Here is a 16,233-nt window from a genome sequence, read left to right as displayed (position 1 = left end):
GGTCCTAGAGAAGCTAAATAAGGAGAACTCAAAGAAAAACATATAGGCATCCTCCTGAATAGTAACCTTCATCAGGCGATGAAAGGAGACAGAGACAGAGACTCACATTGGAGCACCGGACAGAAATCTCAAGGTCCAAATCAGGAGCAGAAGGAGAGAGAGCACGAGCAAGGAACTCAGGACGGCGAGGGGTGCACCCACACACTGAGACAATGGGGATGTTCTACTGGGAACTCACCAAGGCCAGCTGGCCTGGGTCTGGAAAAGCCTGGGATAAAACTGGACTCTCTGAACATAGCGGACAATGAGGACTACTGAGAACTCAAGAACAATGGCAATGGGTTTCTGATCCTACTGCACGTACTGGCTTTGTAGGAGCCTAGGCAGTTTGGATGCTCAACTTGCTAGACCTGGATGGAGGTGGGGGTTCCTTGGACTTCCCACAGGACAGGGAACCCTGATTATTGTAACTCATTATGCCATGTTCGGTTGGTATTCCTGGGAGGACTGCCCTTTTCAGAAGGGAAATGGAGAAGTGGATCTCAGGGAGAGAGGAGGTGGGGAAAGGACTGGGAGGAGTGGGGAATGGAGAAACTACCGGTAGAAAATAATGTATGGGAGAAAAATAATCTTTTCAAAACAGAAAAGAAAGAAATTTGTAATGGAAAATGAATTTATTTACATTTAGATCAAAACAACATGATAAATGCTACTGATTTCCCTCCATCTTTTTGGTAGCAGTGTTATCATTTTATAGAAAAGATAAGAATTACACCCCAGGAAATTTGTATATATTAATTCCATCACAAAATAAACTTTCAGAATTGTGCAAAGCCACCTCTTAAGAGTCAAATTCTTCTAGCTGACACCAAGAATATTAGCCTTATTTTACTGACAGTGTAGGTTTTCTAGGGAAGTTTTAATTCCTTTGGGTCCATCTCTTCAATAGTCAGACAACCATAAGGAGGGACACAGGTGTATTCTTCTAAAGTATCCATTTATCCATAGGAGCAATGGTTATAAAGGGTAAACTGAGGACAGGCAGGTGTTCAAGGGTTATGTGGTCAGAGATATAGCCAGGTGGAAAATAGGTACACAAACAATCTTATAAGGAGTCTGGGGAGAATTAGAGAAAGGACAGAAAGATGGGATGACAGGAGACATTATAGACAGCATAGGAGAAGGAGGATGGGGGCCAGAAAGCAAGCAAAATAAGTATAGAAAACCCAGGAACAAAAGCAGGTGATAGACAGCAAGTACTGCAGGCAATTGGCCTCCAAGGCTGTGCTTTTCTCCACTGGTGTTATTTTAGCTTCTTGAGACGAAGATAGATTCCATTCTTGGACTTTAGCACACTTCTTTGCACAAGGACTGGAACCCTGGTGGGATCTGACAGCAACTCAAAGCGTAGCAGGGTCAGGGCCACGGCCACCTTCAGCTCATTCATGGCAAACTGTTTCCCGATGCAGTTTCTGGGCCAGGCAGAGACAGCGAAGTAAGATTTGTTCTTAGTTAATCAAGCACTAGCCCATGAGCCCCATTCAGAGCCGGGCATTAGGGTCCTCCTTCATGGTCTTAGACTGACTCCTGATTTTTGACAAAGTCTTTTACTCTTCCAGCACTAGCTCTGACCCTGGTACTGCCCTCAGATACATGGCATATCATTTGGATAGTGCCAGCACTGTGGGGCTCAGAGTCCTTCCACAAGAGTCTTTTAATGAGTTAACAGTCAGTCAATTCCCCCACTAACAATCTCTGGATCTCCAGCCTGGATTCTCCGGTTTGGGGCAGTACACTAAGGGGTGGGTCACACTCCTGGACATTATTATCTTTACATAGAACATATAAATTAACCCAGCATTAGTGAAAAGTTAAACATCATCTTGGTGTTCCTCAAGCCGCTCTCTTAATCCTCTTCCCATTCGGGGGCAGAGTCATCCATCAGCCCTTCAAACTATCAGCATCTGTAGCCAAGTACCCTCTAGCCTCCTGACATCCAGTGGCTGCACCTTGTTTTGTTTTGTTGTTTTTGAAGCTGGTTAAGATGAAATTCTTATTCCTGGATTAACTTTATCCTAAAAACATTCCTTCCAGTGAAGCACTGCACCTCTAGCTTACTCGACGGAAGTTGATTTGGCATTGTAGAAGTCACAGAACTATTGAATCAGAAGAGCATCCTTAGGACCCATTCATTATGAGGTTCGGGCCATTTGTGATCTACAGGCCTCAGCAACAGCACTGCAGAGGGATTTCCTCAGGAGCAGTCTTATTGCCACCACACTCCTAGGCAGGCCAAGCCTGTTTACTAAGTCCCTTTCCTCATGCCTAATTTTTCAAACAGGGAAAAACCATATACAAATTGCCAGAATTTTTATACCTGGTGAATATTTGTGAGGCCAAAAGTCAGAAATGTGTGAGATGACTGTTACTGGGTCAGCCTACAATGATGTAAACTTACATATACATAGCTTTAACAGACAGACCAGCACAGCTCTGATTTTCAATATATTGAAATATAGGATGCTACCTAACATGTCACATTACAGTATTAAATGTATATGCTTTATATGTATTTCACATGTATAAGTGAGTACTCATAAGTTCTTTTTAGTATTCACTTGCTGAATTAATTGAAAAATATGTTGGGCTCTAGTGAGATTTTGGGGAAAGAAATTCTCCCATCAAGTTTCTGACAATTGAAAAGAACACTTTAAAGTTGGTTCATGTGAAATTCTGAAAATTTGGTATTCAAAACTCAGGGATATAAGAAAATATACTAATTTAACACGGATTTTTTTTCTCAGTGACCACAGAGCAGTGGGTTAAGTCTCTGAGTTATGTACTGAAATGCCTTCTGTTTTTTTTTTTTTTTGAAATGGACACACATGTCATCTAAATGCGTATGAGAACTGTTGTGTAAACAGGCCTCAGAAAGCCCTAACCAATGAGAAATATCAAACATTGGCATATGTCAACCATGTCCACTAACCCATTCTCCTTACCTTGCTCCTCCTGAGAAGGGCAGGAAGGCATGGCTGTGACGGGCAGCATTTGGTGCAAATCTAGAAGGGTCAAACACCTGTAGAGAGAGCATGAGGGCCAGGACGAATGGGAATTAAGACCCTATTTCCAATGCATAAAAGAACAGAATGCCTGTATTATAAAGTGGGAGATCGTCCTCTCTTCCCAGGGTTTTCATACCTCTGGGTTTGGCCACAATCTTGGGTTATGGTGAAGGCCGTAGAAGGAGAGACTCACCATGAAACCTGTGGGGCAGGAAGGACATAGATGGGCAGGTAATTATGTCAAAGAAACAGACATCAGTGAGGACCCTAAGAGAGACAGACATAGTTCTATTCTACATGGAAGTAGAAAAAGCCAAGATCTCCTGAGTAAATTGGGAGCATGGGGACCTTGGGAATGGGTTGAAGGGGAGGGGAGAGGCAGAGAGGGCAGCAGAGAAAAATGTAGAGCTCAACAAAAAACAATTAAAAAATAATAGCAAAAAAAAAATGCAGGGCTTTAGACCCTCAGGAAGTGAGGGATAAAAGTCCACTAACGGTTTGCAACCCATAAATCATCACAGAGCAAAATGTGCCTATTGGGGATGAGGAGCTGAGTAAAGAATCCATTAGGAAATAAGTGCACCTAGCAGTAATGAATCAAGGGGTCTTGCTTATGATAGACTCATAAATGAAAACATATACACAGCCTTCCACCAGCTCTGAATGATACATTAGCTCATATGACACCTCTAAGACCCTTGCCCAGACAAGGAAAGCATTGTTTTATATTCATTTGCAGAGTCTCAATGAGGCTAGTTATATTTCTTATGTTCACACAGCCTGGATGTGTCAGAGGTGAGATCACACCTAGTGGTGAGTTAGTTAATTTGTGTTTCACTACCATAACAGGAAACTCAGATTGTATCACCATCACCTCTCTTCTTCACCAAATTATCTCTCTTCTTCACCCTTATCTCTCTCATTTGCATTCACTCACAGACAAAACTTCATCCCCACAAGGACTTGTCTCATTCCTTTTTAGACCTGATTTTTTTTTTTTTGGATTTTTTGAGACAGGGTTTCTCCATACTTTTTTTTTTTTTTTTTTGGTTCCTGTCCTGGAACTAGCTCTTGTAGACCAGGCTGGCCTCGAACTCACAGAGATCCACCTGCCTCTGCCTCCTGAGTGCTGGGATTAAAGGCGTGCGCCACCACCGCCCGGCTCTAGACCTGATTTTTTAAATTAATGGATGTTTCAAGGCTGAGAATGACATTTAACTAGTGGGTCACATTATTTCTCAAAACATTGCAGAAGAAAGCATTAGTATGTAGCAATATTTTGTTTGTAATCTACCAAATAAAGCTTGCCTGAAGATCAGAGTACAGAGCTAAGTCGCTAGTTAGCCACAGAAGCCAGGCAGTGGTGGCACACATCTTCAATCCCAGCACTCAGAAGACAGTGGCAGATGGATCTCTGTGAGTTCAAGGCCACCTTGGGCTACACGAGATTGAACCCGTCTAAAAGAGAAACAGCTCACACAAAGGTGATCCCACCACTTGGGATCACAGGCCTATAATCCCAGCACTGAGGCGGTAGAGACAAAAATGATATGGCTGGGCAGAGACAGGAGCTCAGATGCAGTCTGAGGTTTCATAGAGAGAGGACGCATTCCGTCTGAGGATTCCTAGGGACAAAATTGCCCCTATAGTCTGAGGAGTCAGTAGAGATAAGAGCCAGTGACTAGTGACTCTGCTTCTCTGATCTTTCATCATTAACCCCTATATCTGACTCTGGGATTTTATTATTAAGACCAATTAGAATTCATCCTATATTAGTATCTGGGATTTTATAGCCTTCTTCCAGCTTCAGAGCAAAGATCCAATATAATAAGAAGTGAGAGACCAAGTGAGGTTGAGAACATCAGAAACACAATTGCTTGGGGGCCTGGGTCTGGGGAGTTCATACCTTTGGGTAGAGAGCGCCCATCAGGGAAGGTGACAGGTGTGCTGAGCTCTCTGGCTATAGCTGGGACAGGTGGGTAGAGCCTCAGGGCCTCCTTGATGCACATGGTGGTGTAGGGCATCTGGTCCAGGTGGTCCCTGAAATGAGGCCCATCTTCAAGAGTCACACCGATCTGGGAGGGCTAGAAAGCCTCTCCTATAAGAAGGCAGGGGTCTCCCTCATCTTGAGTTTTTCTCACCAGGTGACAGCGGTTCCATCACCCAGAATGCTCTGTACCTCCTCCCTGCATCTCTGTTGGTGTTCAGGGTGTGTGGCCAGAGCATAGAAGATCCAGGAGAGTCCGCTGGCTGTGGTGTCATGGCCCTCGAACATGAATGTGTCCACCTCTGCACGCAGGTCCTCATCAGACAAGCTCTTCCCATCCTGCATCTGAGTAAAGGCATAGGTAAGAGAGCAACGTTGGTATCTAATCTGTGTTTCCGGGCCAAACCTCTTCCCTGAACTCCACTCACTTTGGCAAGCAAGAGAATGTCCAAGAAATCCAAGCGCCTCTTCTTCTTCACCTTCTCCAGCTCTCCCTCATTCTCCAGCTCAGCCTTCCTCATACTGATCATTCTGTCTGTCCAAGGACAACAGTTACCAGCTTGAGGTAAACTTTAGTGCAATGCAAGTACTCTTGTGTCCAGCAGAACCCAAGGTGCATGTAAACATGAGTATGAGGATCAAGATTAAGAGTCTAATATCAGATTATTTAGGCCATGTCTCTATTCAGATTCACAGCCCACAGAAACAATGGCTAACATTGTCCCATGGGTCTCGCAAAGCATCAATGATGTAATGACACTGGTAATTCCTGGGAAGCATTTCATTCTAATACCATAGCTCCCCAAATTGTGCTAAAGCAGCACCTCACACAAATGTATACCAGGTCCTACAGAGGGGCCAGGCCTGGCAGACTGAGCCTGAGGGAGGACACAATCATATTTTTGTCATGAGCCTGAGAAAGGAAGAGAGACTGGAGGGGAGGGAGGTCAGAACCTGTGTGTTCATGGGCAACCCGACAGGCACGGTGGAATGCGCGGCCACTGGAGGACAGATTGTAGATGATATTACTCTGGTGAAAGGCAGTCCTCGCTCTTGAGTGAACCCTATGAGTCAGCTCTTCAACCGCCTCAACGTAGGATCTGAAATTTCCGCAGCTTAAAAGGCACAAAATATTGGTCACAGTGATGCCTGATTCACAGACATAGTAAGGTATCTGTAGACATTCCCCCCAGTTGTGGGAACCTATAACACTGGGGTACAGACCACTTCTGTCTTACAGAAGTTTTGATCCTTAAGCTTTTGAAGATGGGTAAACACTCAGGTACTGTGGAATATTCCTTTACACCATGATTGGTCTAATAAAGAAACTGATTGAGCAATAGCTCGACAAGATAAAGCTAGGTAGAAAAACCAAACGAAGGATAGGAAAGAAGAAGGGTAGAATCTGAGAGACACCAGCCAGCTGCTGAGGAAGCAGGACATGTAGAAAATGAAATAACAAGCCATGAGTCACGTAGTAGACCTTAGATTAAAAATATGGGTTAATTTAAGTGAAAGAGCTTAGTGAGGAACAAGCCTGAGCTATCAGCCAACCATTTATAATTTATATTAAGTAACCATGCCAGGTATTTGAGCGGCTGCTGGCTATATGGGAACAGGTAGTCGGGACAGAAAAACTGTGCCTATACCCGGGCTTCTGTACTCATTCTGCTATTGTTCCCATGGGTTCCTGTTTGGTGTCTAGGTTGTATCTGGCTTGGAGTTGAACTTAGCCCAGAACTGGGTCAGAACCTTGCTTATTGTGGCTATGAGCATCTGAGCTGTCCCTCTAAAATGCATTCAAGTAAATTCACAACAGTTGGTAGCACCAAGGATGACGCAGCTCAGGGGTGGTTACTTACTCATTCAGCTGGACACTGCCCTGGTAACTGAACGCACATTTCATGATTGTCTCCATGGTCATTAAGGAAACATGTTGACAAATCTCCAGGGGGCTGTCCTGGCCAGCAAGCTGCTCCCACTTGTCCTGTGATAAGAATGGGGAATTACCTTATTTTCTACTAAATACCTGCGTTAAAGAGACTGTGGTCTGTCTTTGAATCAACAGATAATCTGATCAAAATCTCACATCTTTGAGATAAGGGGGGAAAAACAGCATGAATCAAAGTTTTATAATCTCTTGTCTGTTTATTACAAACATTTAGCAAAATTGAATACATCATTTCATGATGTCAGATCATAGTTTTCACTTCCGTGAAAATACTTAGGACTTTTGATGAAATGGGCCTGGGTCGCCCTTCAGTTTTCTGGTGGATTACTAGGCCCATAGAATCAGAGGGAACACATAGATGAGGACATATGTGATAGTGGACGGAAGCCTGCTATGCCTCATCAGGACTATCACAGACTTTGATTTCTTCACTTACCAAAAATGGTCTGAGCACTGTGAATCAGAAGTCAGGGTCTAACAGATGGTGATGGTGCAGAACATTTGGATAGAAAGGTGCTGGCCTTGAGTCACTCAAGATATCCACGAAAAAACTTAATTTTGGGACATCCTTGGAAGTTGTCCTTTCTGACAGTGACGCTGGCATTGCTCAGGTCACCCTGGAACGTACAGTCACGCTCTCTGCTGGGATTCCATTGTGATAAAGACTTTGACCTATAATTACTGAGATTCTCTCTGTCTTAGAAAATGATTCCAGTATGGCTTGGTCCCACTTATGGTGACCTCTCCGTTAATCCACATTGGGGAAACTCACTACAATGATGAGTGACACTCCTTGTGTGTATAATAGGTGTGGTTGGGCCAGTGTGTGAGTGTTGAGTCATATGCACCGTGAATATTTGTATGTGTATGAATGAATAATAACAGAGGAAATAAAATGGTATGGAAAAGAGGGGAAGATAGATAGATAGATAGATAGATAGATAGATAGATAGATAGATAGATAGATAGAGATGATACATTGACATATAGGTAGACAGATACTCACTAGCATCACATGGACAGAGTCTGCCATGATTCCCACATAAGGCTTAAGGATATCATAGTGGAATGCTGGAGTTAACATCCGCCGGTGTTGGAACCACTTCTTCCCTTCCAACAGGAGCAACCCATAGCCTAGGCCAGAGGTATGTATATATATTTGTTGAAGAAAGAGGTAACCAGAGACCATTTGGACATTTTGGAAGGAACTATGGTTTGAAATATGCAAAACAATTCCCAAAGAAAGTAGAATTTCTTGGGCAAGGGCTTAAACAGCATAATGCATTTCAGAAATGGAAGTCATAGAGATAGGGTGGTGTGATTGCCATGATCGTGACAGGGGTGAGCTCAAGGTTGGAAAGTAGCCCTGAAGAACAGAAGTGCCGATTGGAATTTCAAAGGAATGATGTGCCAAAAGTTGAAGTTCAGGTGGGCTCAGCATTAGAAAGAAGTGAGTCTGGCTAGAAGAAGAAAAAGAAGACTTGATTTAGGGAGAGACCATGACAGAAGCCACAGACACCAGTTACCCTATGATATAAAGACAGTTGTTGGGATAACTAAGTGGGTTGTATTCTCAGTCCTGGTTTAGTCATACATACCAATCCAGGGAACAAAGAAGCCATATGATTTTATAGGCTTTGGATCTGTAAGAGAAGACTGATATGAACAGCTAATTGAAGATCAGATAAAAAAAAATCCCTAAGCATCTGAAAAAGCCTGGGATAAAACTGGACTCTCTGAACATAGCGGACAATGAGGACTACTAAGAACTCAAGAACAATGGCAATGGGTTTCTGATCCTACTGCACGTACTGGCTGGCTTTGTGGGAGCCTAGGCAGTTTGGATGCTCAACTTACTAGACCTGGATGGAGGTGGGGGTTCCTTGGACTTCCCACAGGGCAGGGAACCCTGATTGCTCTTCGGGCTGAGGAGGGAGGGGGACTTGATTGGGGTAGGGGGAGGGAAATGGGAGGCGGTGGCAGGGAAGAGACAGAAATCATATATACATATCCCTAAGCAGACTGCTTTTCAGACTCTGACCTGTCAGGAACTCCGGATGACTTTCAGTGGCTATTTTATACACCCCCCTCATCCTTTTCTATCCCAGTTCTCAAAGCTGGCCTCAGAAAGCAGGCTTTATTGTTTCTGTCACTGTGATGTTCAGAAAGAAACACAAGTCATGTCTTCAAAGGAAACGAGTAAGAGAGCTTTATGGCTCTTCTGTAGTTAGTTGTGGCTTTAGTAATTCTATGACCCCAGAAAATCAACATTTAGAGCTTTAACATCTAAGTCATTATGCACATGTGAGTTAGATCAAGGAGAATGATTAGCAGTACTTAGGAATTGTTGGCTGAGTGCCATTCTTTCCTAGAATTTCACAGACCCAGGTTGTGAACCCCACAGAACCACAATGCGGTTTGCTCTCACCTGATCTCCCCAATATCAGTTTCATGTAGTCAGGGTCATAGATCATGACACTTGGGTTGTTCCCCCAAAACCACTTTGAGCAGGTCGTTGGGAATTTCTCTACCCATAAAAGTGTCTGCTGGAGATCCTGGTCCTTGGGGAACAGACACACAAAAAGAAATAATTTTGAAATAATCATACTATAAGAAAGGAGAAAGGAAGGACTTCCACAGGGACAGCTTAGAATTTTTCAGCAGAAAGTGGGGCTCAAATCAGCCTGATGACCTGTATGCATTATTATCCAAACCTTTGCTGTGTCTTGAGATTGTCTTCATTGGGTGCTATAGCCTTGGATGGAGCTCTCCTCCTCAGTAAGAACTTCACCCTTGGTAGGAGCTCCACACATTCTTTCTATTCGTGAGGGTGGTCAGTGCAGAAGTCTTGCCAAGTGCCTTTCCATACACTCACTTACCAAACAGTACTCTACACGAGAGCTGGAGACACAGAAGCAAGGTGATGCCCACCCCATCCTTCAGGAAGCACCTTGCAGTCATTTCTCATGACTTCATATATGTGCCAGGTTCTGTGCTAGGTACTAGTGTAAATGAGATGCTGTTCTTGATGGTTAGGACCTCATGGTACTGGGAGTGTGTAATAAAGCACAAAATTAAATCAATCTGCTTAATAGGGCAGTGCTTGCATGATCCCCCCCCCCCGATCACCAGAAATTACCTCAATCTTGTCACTTGTATCCTGCACCTCACATTATTCCCCCACAAAAAAGTCTGGTTCTTTTTATTTTTCCTCTTTGCCTTGACACATTGGAAATACACTGACAACAGATCAGCCCTCAGAAAGAGGCTGTACACTTATCTCACAAGAAGTAGACTGAGAAGTTCTCAGAGATCACATGCTGATCCTATAACAGGCTGAGTCTTCTTACCTTTATGAGGTTCCCAAAAAGCCAGTGGGAAGGCGTGGATGGGAACTGCTCGAGGCACTTGAGTAGCCATTGTCTGTGTAGGTAGTATTGGGCAGCTTTGGAGAGCAGCAGCAGCAGACCAAACAAGGAGATCACTTGGAGGAGTCCAGAGATACCAAACACGTTTGTGATGTGGTTCAGCTCAAAGAAACCCATAATGGAATGGCCTGTGGATAACTGACTGTGGTTGAATTCCCTGAACACTTACATTTAGGTATTGTGTAATTTGTCCCACCTCCCTGTGGGAGGGAAAAAGAAGAGGACAGGCATTGGCCTCAGGGTCCAGAGGTGATTAATCAAAAAGATCCACTTTAGCCAATAGTGAATTCAAAGCTGTTATATTTGAACTTAGAACTCATCAGACCATATTTCCTTTAGTCTTATGATCATGAGCAGGCACCTTGCAGAATATATGTCTGCAAGTCTACAACATATCTGGGGGTTTCTGGGCTTCAGAAAAGAAAGGCTCAAATCCCAAAGATGAGGCAATTCGCTTCATCTGTGGTAGCTTGGTTCACATAGCTGATTCTTGGATCTTTGATAGGGTGCATATGCTGCCCAATCAATACAACTTTATGTCACACAGTAAGCAGAGTCATTCCTTAACACCCCACAATTCAAACTTTTCCTTCCCTCTTCCTCTCAACAGCCTTTATTGTTTACTTATTTATTGGCAATATGTATATGCATTAGTGTGTGCACAAGTGGGCATGTTCATGTGAGTGTTGGTACCCAGGGAGGTCGACAGGGTCAGATCCTCTGGAGCTAGAGTGATGGGTCCTCTGTAAGAACAGTAAGAACTCTTAACCACCAAGTCATCTCACCAACTCCTCAAGTGGATATTTTTTGCCTTTCTGATATTTTTCATATGGTATGTACTCACTCATAAGTGGATTCTAGCCATAAATAAAGGACATTGAGCCTATAATTCGTGATCCTGGAGAAGCTAAATAAGAAGGTGAACCCAAAGAAAAACATATAGTTATCCTCCTGGATATTGGAAGTAGACAAGATTGCCAGGCAAAAATTGGGATCTTGGGGGTGGGGGTAGGGTGGGGATAAGGGGAGATGGGGAGAGAAAAGTGAGAAGGGGAGGATGGGGAAAGCTTGGGGGAATGGGTAGATTTGGATGGAGGAAGGGTAGATATGGGAGCAGGGAAGTATATATCTTAATTAAGGGAGCCATTTTAGGGTTGGCAAGAGACTTGACTCTAGAGGGGTTCCCAGGTGTCCAAGGAGATGTCCCTAGCTAGTTCGTTGGGCAGCTGATTAGAGGGAGCCTGAAATGGCCCTATCCTATTGCCATACTGATGAATATCTTGCATATCACCATAGAACCTTCATCTGGCGATGGATAGAGATAGAGACAGAGACCCACATTGGAGCGCTGGACTGAGCTCCCAAGGTCCAAATGAGGAGCAGAAAGAGGGAGAACATGAGCAAGGAAGTCAGGACCGCGAGGGGTGCACCCACACACTGAAACGGTGGGGCTGATCTAATGGGACTTCACCAAGCCCAGCTGAACTGGGACTGATGGAGTATGTGATGAAACCGGACTCTCTGAAAGTGGCGGACGATGAGTGCTGATTGAGAAGCCAAGGACAATGGCACTGGGTTTTGATCCTACTGCATGAACTGGCTTTGTGGGAGCCTAGTCTGTTTGGATGTTTACCTTCCTAGACCTGGATGGAGGGGGGAGGACCTTGGACTTCTCACAGGGCCGGGAACCCTGACTGCTCTTTGGACTGGAGAGGGAGGGGAAGGAGAAGTGGGCGGATGGAGGAGGGAAATGGGAGGAAGTGGAAATTTTTAATAAGAAGAAGAAGAAAAAAATCCTGTTTCCCGATGGACTCACCATACTCTCTCTGGTGTCAAATAAATCTTGTGTCCTAAGACACAGTCTAAATGCTCTCTGACACTTCTGAGCCCTTATAAACGCTTTATCAGCTGGTAGTGGGAATAGTCGTGGATATGATACTGTATTACTAGGGTACCTTTGAAAATGATGGACCCTTTCTTAGAAGGTAGGGTTTCAGAGACTTGAGGGCCACCAAACCACCTCAGTGACTTTCAGGTTCTTGCCTCTCAGATGTGAGGAATAACATTCATAGGCCAAGAGGAGGAGTTTTAGAGTTTTGGTTAATAATGAGCTTATAGGGGAGAAAGGGAGACAGAGAAAGAGAGATAGAATAGTTTCCGTATTGAAGGAAGGTTATCATCCAGCTGTAATCTGAGGGGTTTTTAAAGGATTTAATGGAAGAAGTAAAGATGAGGTGTAGGGAGGAGGCTGAGGCCAACCACCCGCCTCTTCTCACTTCCAGTCACATGATCATGTACTGCCTTCAGGCAAAGGCACTCACTGGGCTATAACTAAGAGAAAGGAGTCAAAACTCCTGCATTCCTAGCCTCCAACAAGGGATTCATATTCTAATTTTCTGAATGCCTAACAGCTGTAGTTACTTGTTTATTATGATGACTTCAGAGATGAAAATGAATAGTTTAGTGATCCAAACTAAATATAGTTATTGAAGATCCAAAAGTTTGCGTTGAATTCCAAATAAATTGGTGTGTGTGTGTGTGTGTGTTGTGTGTGTGTGTGTGTGTATGTGTGTGTGTAATATTTTCCCTAGAGTTGGTATCGGCCACCTTACCATCTTAACCCAGGGCTACTGGAGGATGGAATAGTGGACTCAGGAAGCTCAAGGTCCAGATGAATCTCACTACTAGGCAGTTAGCAATTTACCCTCTCTGTGTCTCAATGACTTCTTTAATTGGGTGAGATATTTATACATTTCCCAAATGCCCATCATGAGCTTAACCATGAATTAATTACAGAAGTACTTCTTATAATGGTCTGTTCTGTACCTTTAAGAGACAAGCCCTGCCCATTCCCCAGCCCATCCACCCTTGAGGCAGGCAGATCTTTCAGTCTTTCCTTTTCTGTCTCTCCCTTATCCCACTTCTCCCCTTCCCCCTTCTGTTTTCTGTTTCTCTCTCTGTGTCTCTTTCTCTCCTCTTCCCCCTTCTCCCCTTTCCTTCCACAACACACTAAATAAATATCCAACCTCACTCTGCATGATGTGCCTATCCATGTCTTTGTCTTCTGCTGTGTGGCTCCCTGCCTAGGACCAGCCACCATCAGAGACCTGTGGCATGGTCTCATGGCATACCCATCCATCTGTCTCTCCTTGTGAGACTGGCTGCCCCATTAAGGTCTCTCACCCCCCACGTGCCTCCCTGCCTGGGACTCACTGCCTCTCGTGGCCCACTGCAGCCACTTGGAAAACTGCACTGTCCCTGCCTGGGACTGGCTTCTCTCAGGACCCACTGCCTGCTGCCTGCTACCACTTTGGGAACCTGTGGCATGGTCTCATGGCCCGCTGCCTGCTGCAGCCACTTGGGGATCCTCAGCATTTTACTTTTACCATTACACTTCTTGAGCTCGAAGTTGGTAAATTCTGAAAAAGATGTTTGTTAGGGCTGTGCTTGAGTAATTTTTGTCCAGGGAGGATAAATAAAGCAAAAATAGAAAAATAAGGTCCTGAAAGCTTATTCGTTTACCAACCAAACAGTGCTAAGATTGATCCCTACAGCTTATGGAGATTATACCTAAGAAGACAAGCAGAGGGGATGGTTTGTCCCTGGGGTCCTGTGGGAGTCCACAGAAATGAATCCATTCCACCTTGACTAAAGGTCAGAGAGTTTAAGCCTATTCTTGCTCCTTCAAGGTTATTGACAGGAGATTTGACTTAAGGTCTGACTACTAACAAAGATATCTTAGCCTTGGGTGTGGTTATTTAGTGTTTTAAGATATCTTAGCCTTGGGTGTGGTTATTTAGTGTTTTGGGTATTAAGATGTTAATCACTTTATTTGCTTTCTTCTGCTTTTTTGAATTAGGGTATTTAAAGACCATAAGAAATAAACAGGGGCAGAATCAGAATTCACTGGGTTGCCCTCTGGCACTATCCTATGTCTCTGTATCTCCTTTGTATCTCTGTTTATTCTGCCTAGCATTTCTAATCCACATGCTGTTATCGTGGAATGTATGAACCCCCAAATCCAGCAAGGCTGGACCCCAACAGTGGTTGTACCAGTGTGGGGCTATGACAGATGGTTCCCAGATGTGTGGCCAGTGGTACAAGGGAGAGCATGATAGACACTGCAGATGCATAAGACACTGCAGGTATAGGTAAAAAGGGAGTGCTTGGATAAAAGGTAAATAACTTGGGAGTAAAACTCTAAAAATCTCTGTATCTGTTTCTGCTCTACCCCAACCCCTTTGGCTATTGAAATACATCCAAGTAAATTCAACAGACAGTTGAATACTATTTCCTTGCCCCATTTCTACAAATGTTTAGAGTTTGTAAATAGTTTAAACTTCCTGCTCCCTCCCCCACACTGGTGGCAAATCAGTTGCCATTTTAGGTCTGCCTGCTGGGAAGGGCCATGTTGCTTTCCCTTCCCCAAACCCAGGAACTCCCTTTTTGGGTAAAAAGCCCCAAGGTAAAACATAGATGAAGAGAAATAGATTAATATAAGTTGTAACAGCTAGTGGGACAAGCATAAGATAAGATCGAGCATTCATAACTAACAATAAGTCTCCATGTCATGATTTGGGAGCTGGTTGGTGGCCCAAAAGAAAGACTGATCACTACTATATGATTACCAGTAAAAGAAACTAATAAAAAATCCAAAATACCCCTGGAAGAAACATGTTTATCAAAGGTTGGCTTGTTAATGATTTACTCTTTGTGATGTGCTGAGTTGTGGTGAATGAGAGAAAATGGAGCCGGGTGGTAGTGCACACCTTTAATCCTAGAACTCAGGAGGCTGAGGCAGGTGGCTAACTCAAGGCCAGCCTAGGACAGAGTAACCCTGTCTTGAAAAACAAAAAAAAGCAAAAAATGAAAAATTTTAGATTTAGATCTACATATTTATTCTCAAGGAGCACACGGTCTGTTTAAACTCCAATGCATGCCCCAGAGTAGGTGTGTGTCTTGTAGGAAGAAATTAATACCATTTTGAAGGTGAAAGTTGTGTTTAAAATGAGAGACTGACATAAAGAAAATGACTAATTATTCTAGCTAGGGTTACTGCTGCTATGAAGAAACACCATGACCAAAAGCTAGTTGGGCAAGAAAGGGTTTATTTGACTTATGCTTTGACATCATAGTTCATCACTGAAGGAAGTCAGGACAGGAACTCAGAGCAGAAACCTGATACAGAGGCCATGGAGGGGTGCTGCTTACTAGCTTGCTCAACATAGTTGCTCAGCCTGATTTCTTATAGAACCCAGGTGATGGAGGAAGGTCATTGGTTAATTAAATAAAGAAGCTGCTTGCCCTGATAGGTTAAAACATAGGTGGGAGGAGTAAACAGAACAGAATGCTGGGAGGAAGAGGAAGTGAGCTCAGACTCGACAGCTCTCCTCTCAGGGGCAGACGCCTCAGAGAGACGCCATGCTCCTGGCTCCTGGGCAGATGCAGGGATAGCTCTGCTCTCTGAGGCACATGCGATGAAGCTCCTACCCAGGATGGACGTAGGCTAGAATCTTCCCGGTAAGACCAGTGCTCACAGATTATTAGAGATGGGTTGATCGGGATATCAGAATTAGCCAGTAAGGGCTAGAGCTAAAGGGCCAAGCAGTGTTTAAATGAATACAATTTGTGTGTTGTTATTTCGGGGCATAAGCTAGCCAAGCAGCTGGGGTGCTGGGGACGCAGCCCACCACTCCTATTACAACACCCAGGACTACTAATCCAAGGATAGCCTCACCCCCAATCATTACTAATTAAGGAAATGTCCTGCAGACTTGTCTGATTACAGCCCGATCTTCTGAA

At 44.0% G+C, this 16,233-nt stretch overlaps 1 protein-coding gene across 1 annotated transcript; it reads right to left on the bottom strand.

The window, feature by feature from the left end:
* Positions 1-662: 662 nt before the first annotated feature.
* Positions 663-10,583, bottom strand: LOC101982014 (cytochrome P450 4A2-like). Its single transcript, XM_005353615.2, has 12 exons — positions 10,354-10,583; positions 9,432-9,564; positions 8,602-8,646; positions 8,010-8,137; positions 6,915-7,039; positions 6,007-6,167; positions 5,481-5,587; positions 5,207-5,397; positions 4,972-5,105; positions 3,202-3,266; positions 3,003-3,079; positions 663-1,472 (listed from the first exon to the last, which is right to left on the bottom strand). The coding sequence occupies exons 1-12, from the start codon at positions 10,546-10,548 to the stop codon at positions 1,304-1,306; spliced, it is 1,530 nt and encodes a 509-aa protein (XP_005353672.1). The 5' UTR covers positions 10,549-10,583; the 3' UTR covers positions 663-1,303.
* Positions 10,584-16,233: the final 5,650 nt, after the last annotated feature.

The sequence above is a fragment of the Microtus ochrogaster genome, chromosome 10 (assembly GCF_000317375.1).
Source record: "Microtus ochrogaster isolate Prairie Vole_2 chromosome 10, MicOch1.0, whole genome shotgun sequence".
Lineage (NCBI taxonomy): Eukaryota > Metazoa > Chordata > Mammalia > Rodentia > Cricetidae > Microtus > Microtus ochrogaster.
Note: the sequence above shows the minus strand (reverse complement) of the source record. Positions and strands in the feature narration are given on the sequence as shown.

Excerpts from the sequence above, each read along its gene's own strand:
- LOC101982014 (XM_005353615.2), bottom strand. The coding sequence starts at position 10,548 with ATGGGTTTCTTTGAGCTGAACCACATCACAAACGTGTTTGGTATCTCT. Across the intron at positions 7,040-8,009 it reads ACTCTGTCCATGTGATGCTA|GACAAGTGGGAGCAGCTTGC; the intron begins GTGAGTATCTGT and ends TTCTTATCACAG. Across the intron at positions 5,106-5,206 it reads GATGGAACCGCTGTCACCTG|GGACCACCTGGACCAGATGC; the intron begins GTGAGAAAAACT and ends GCCTCATTTCAG.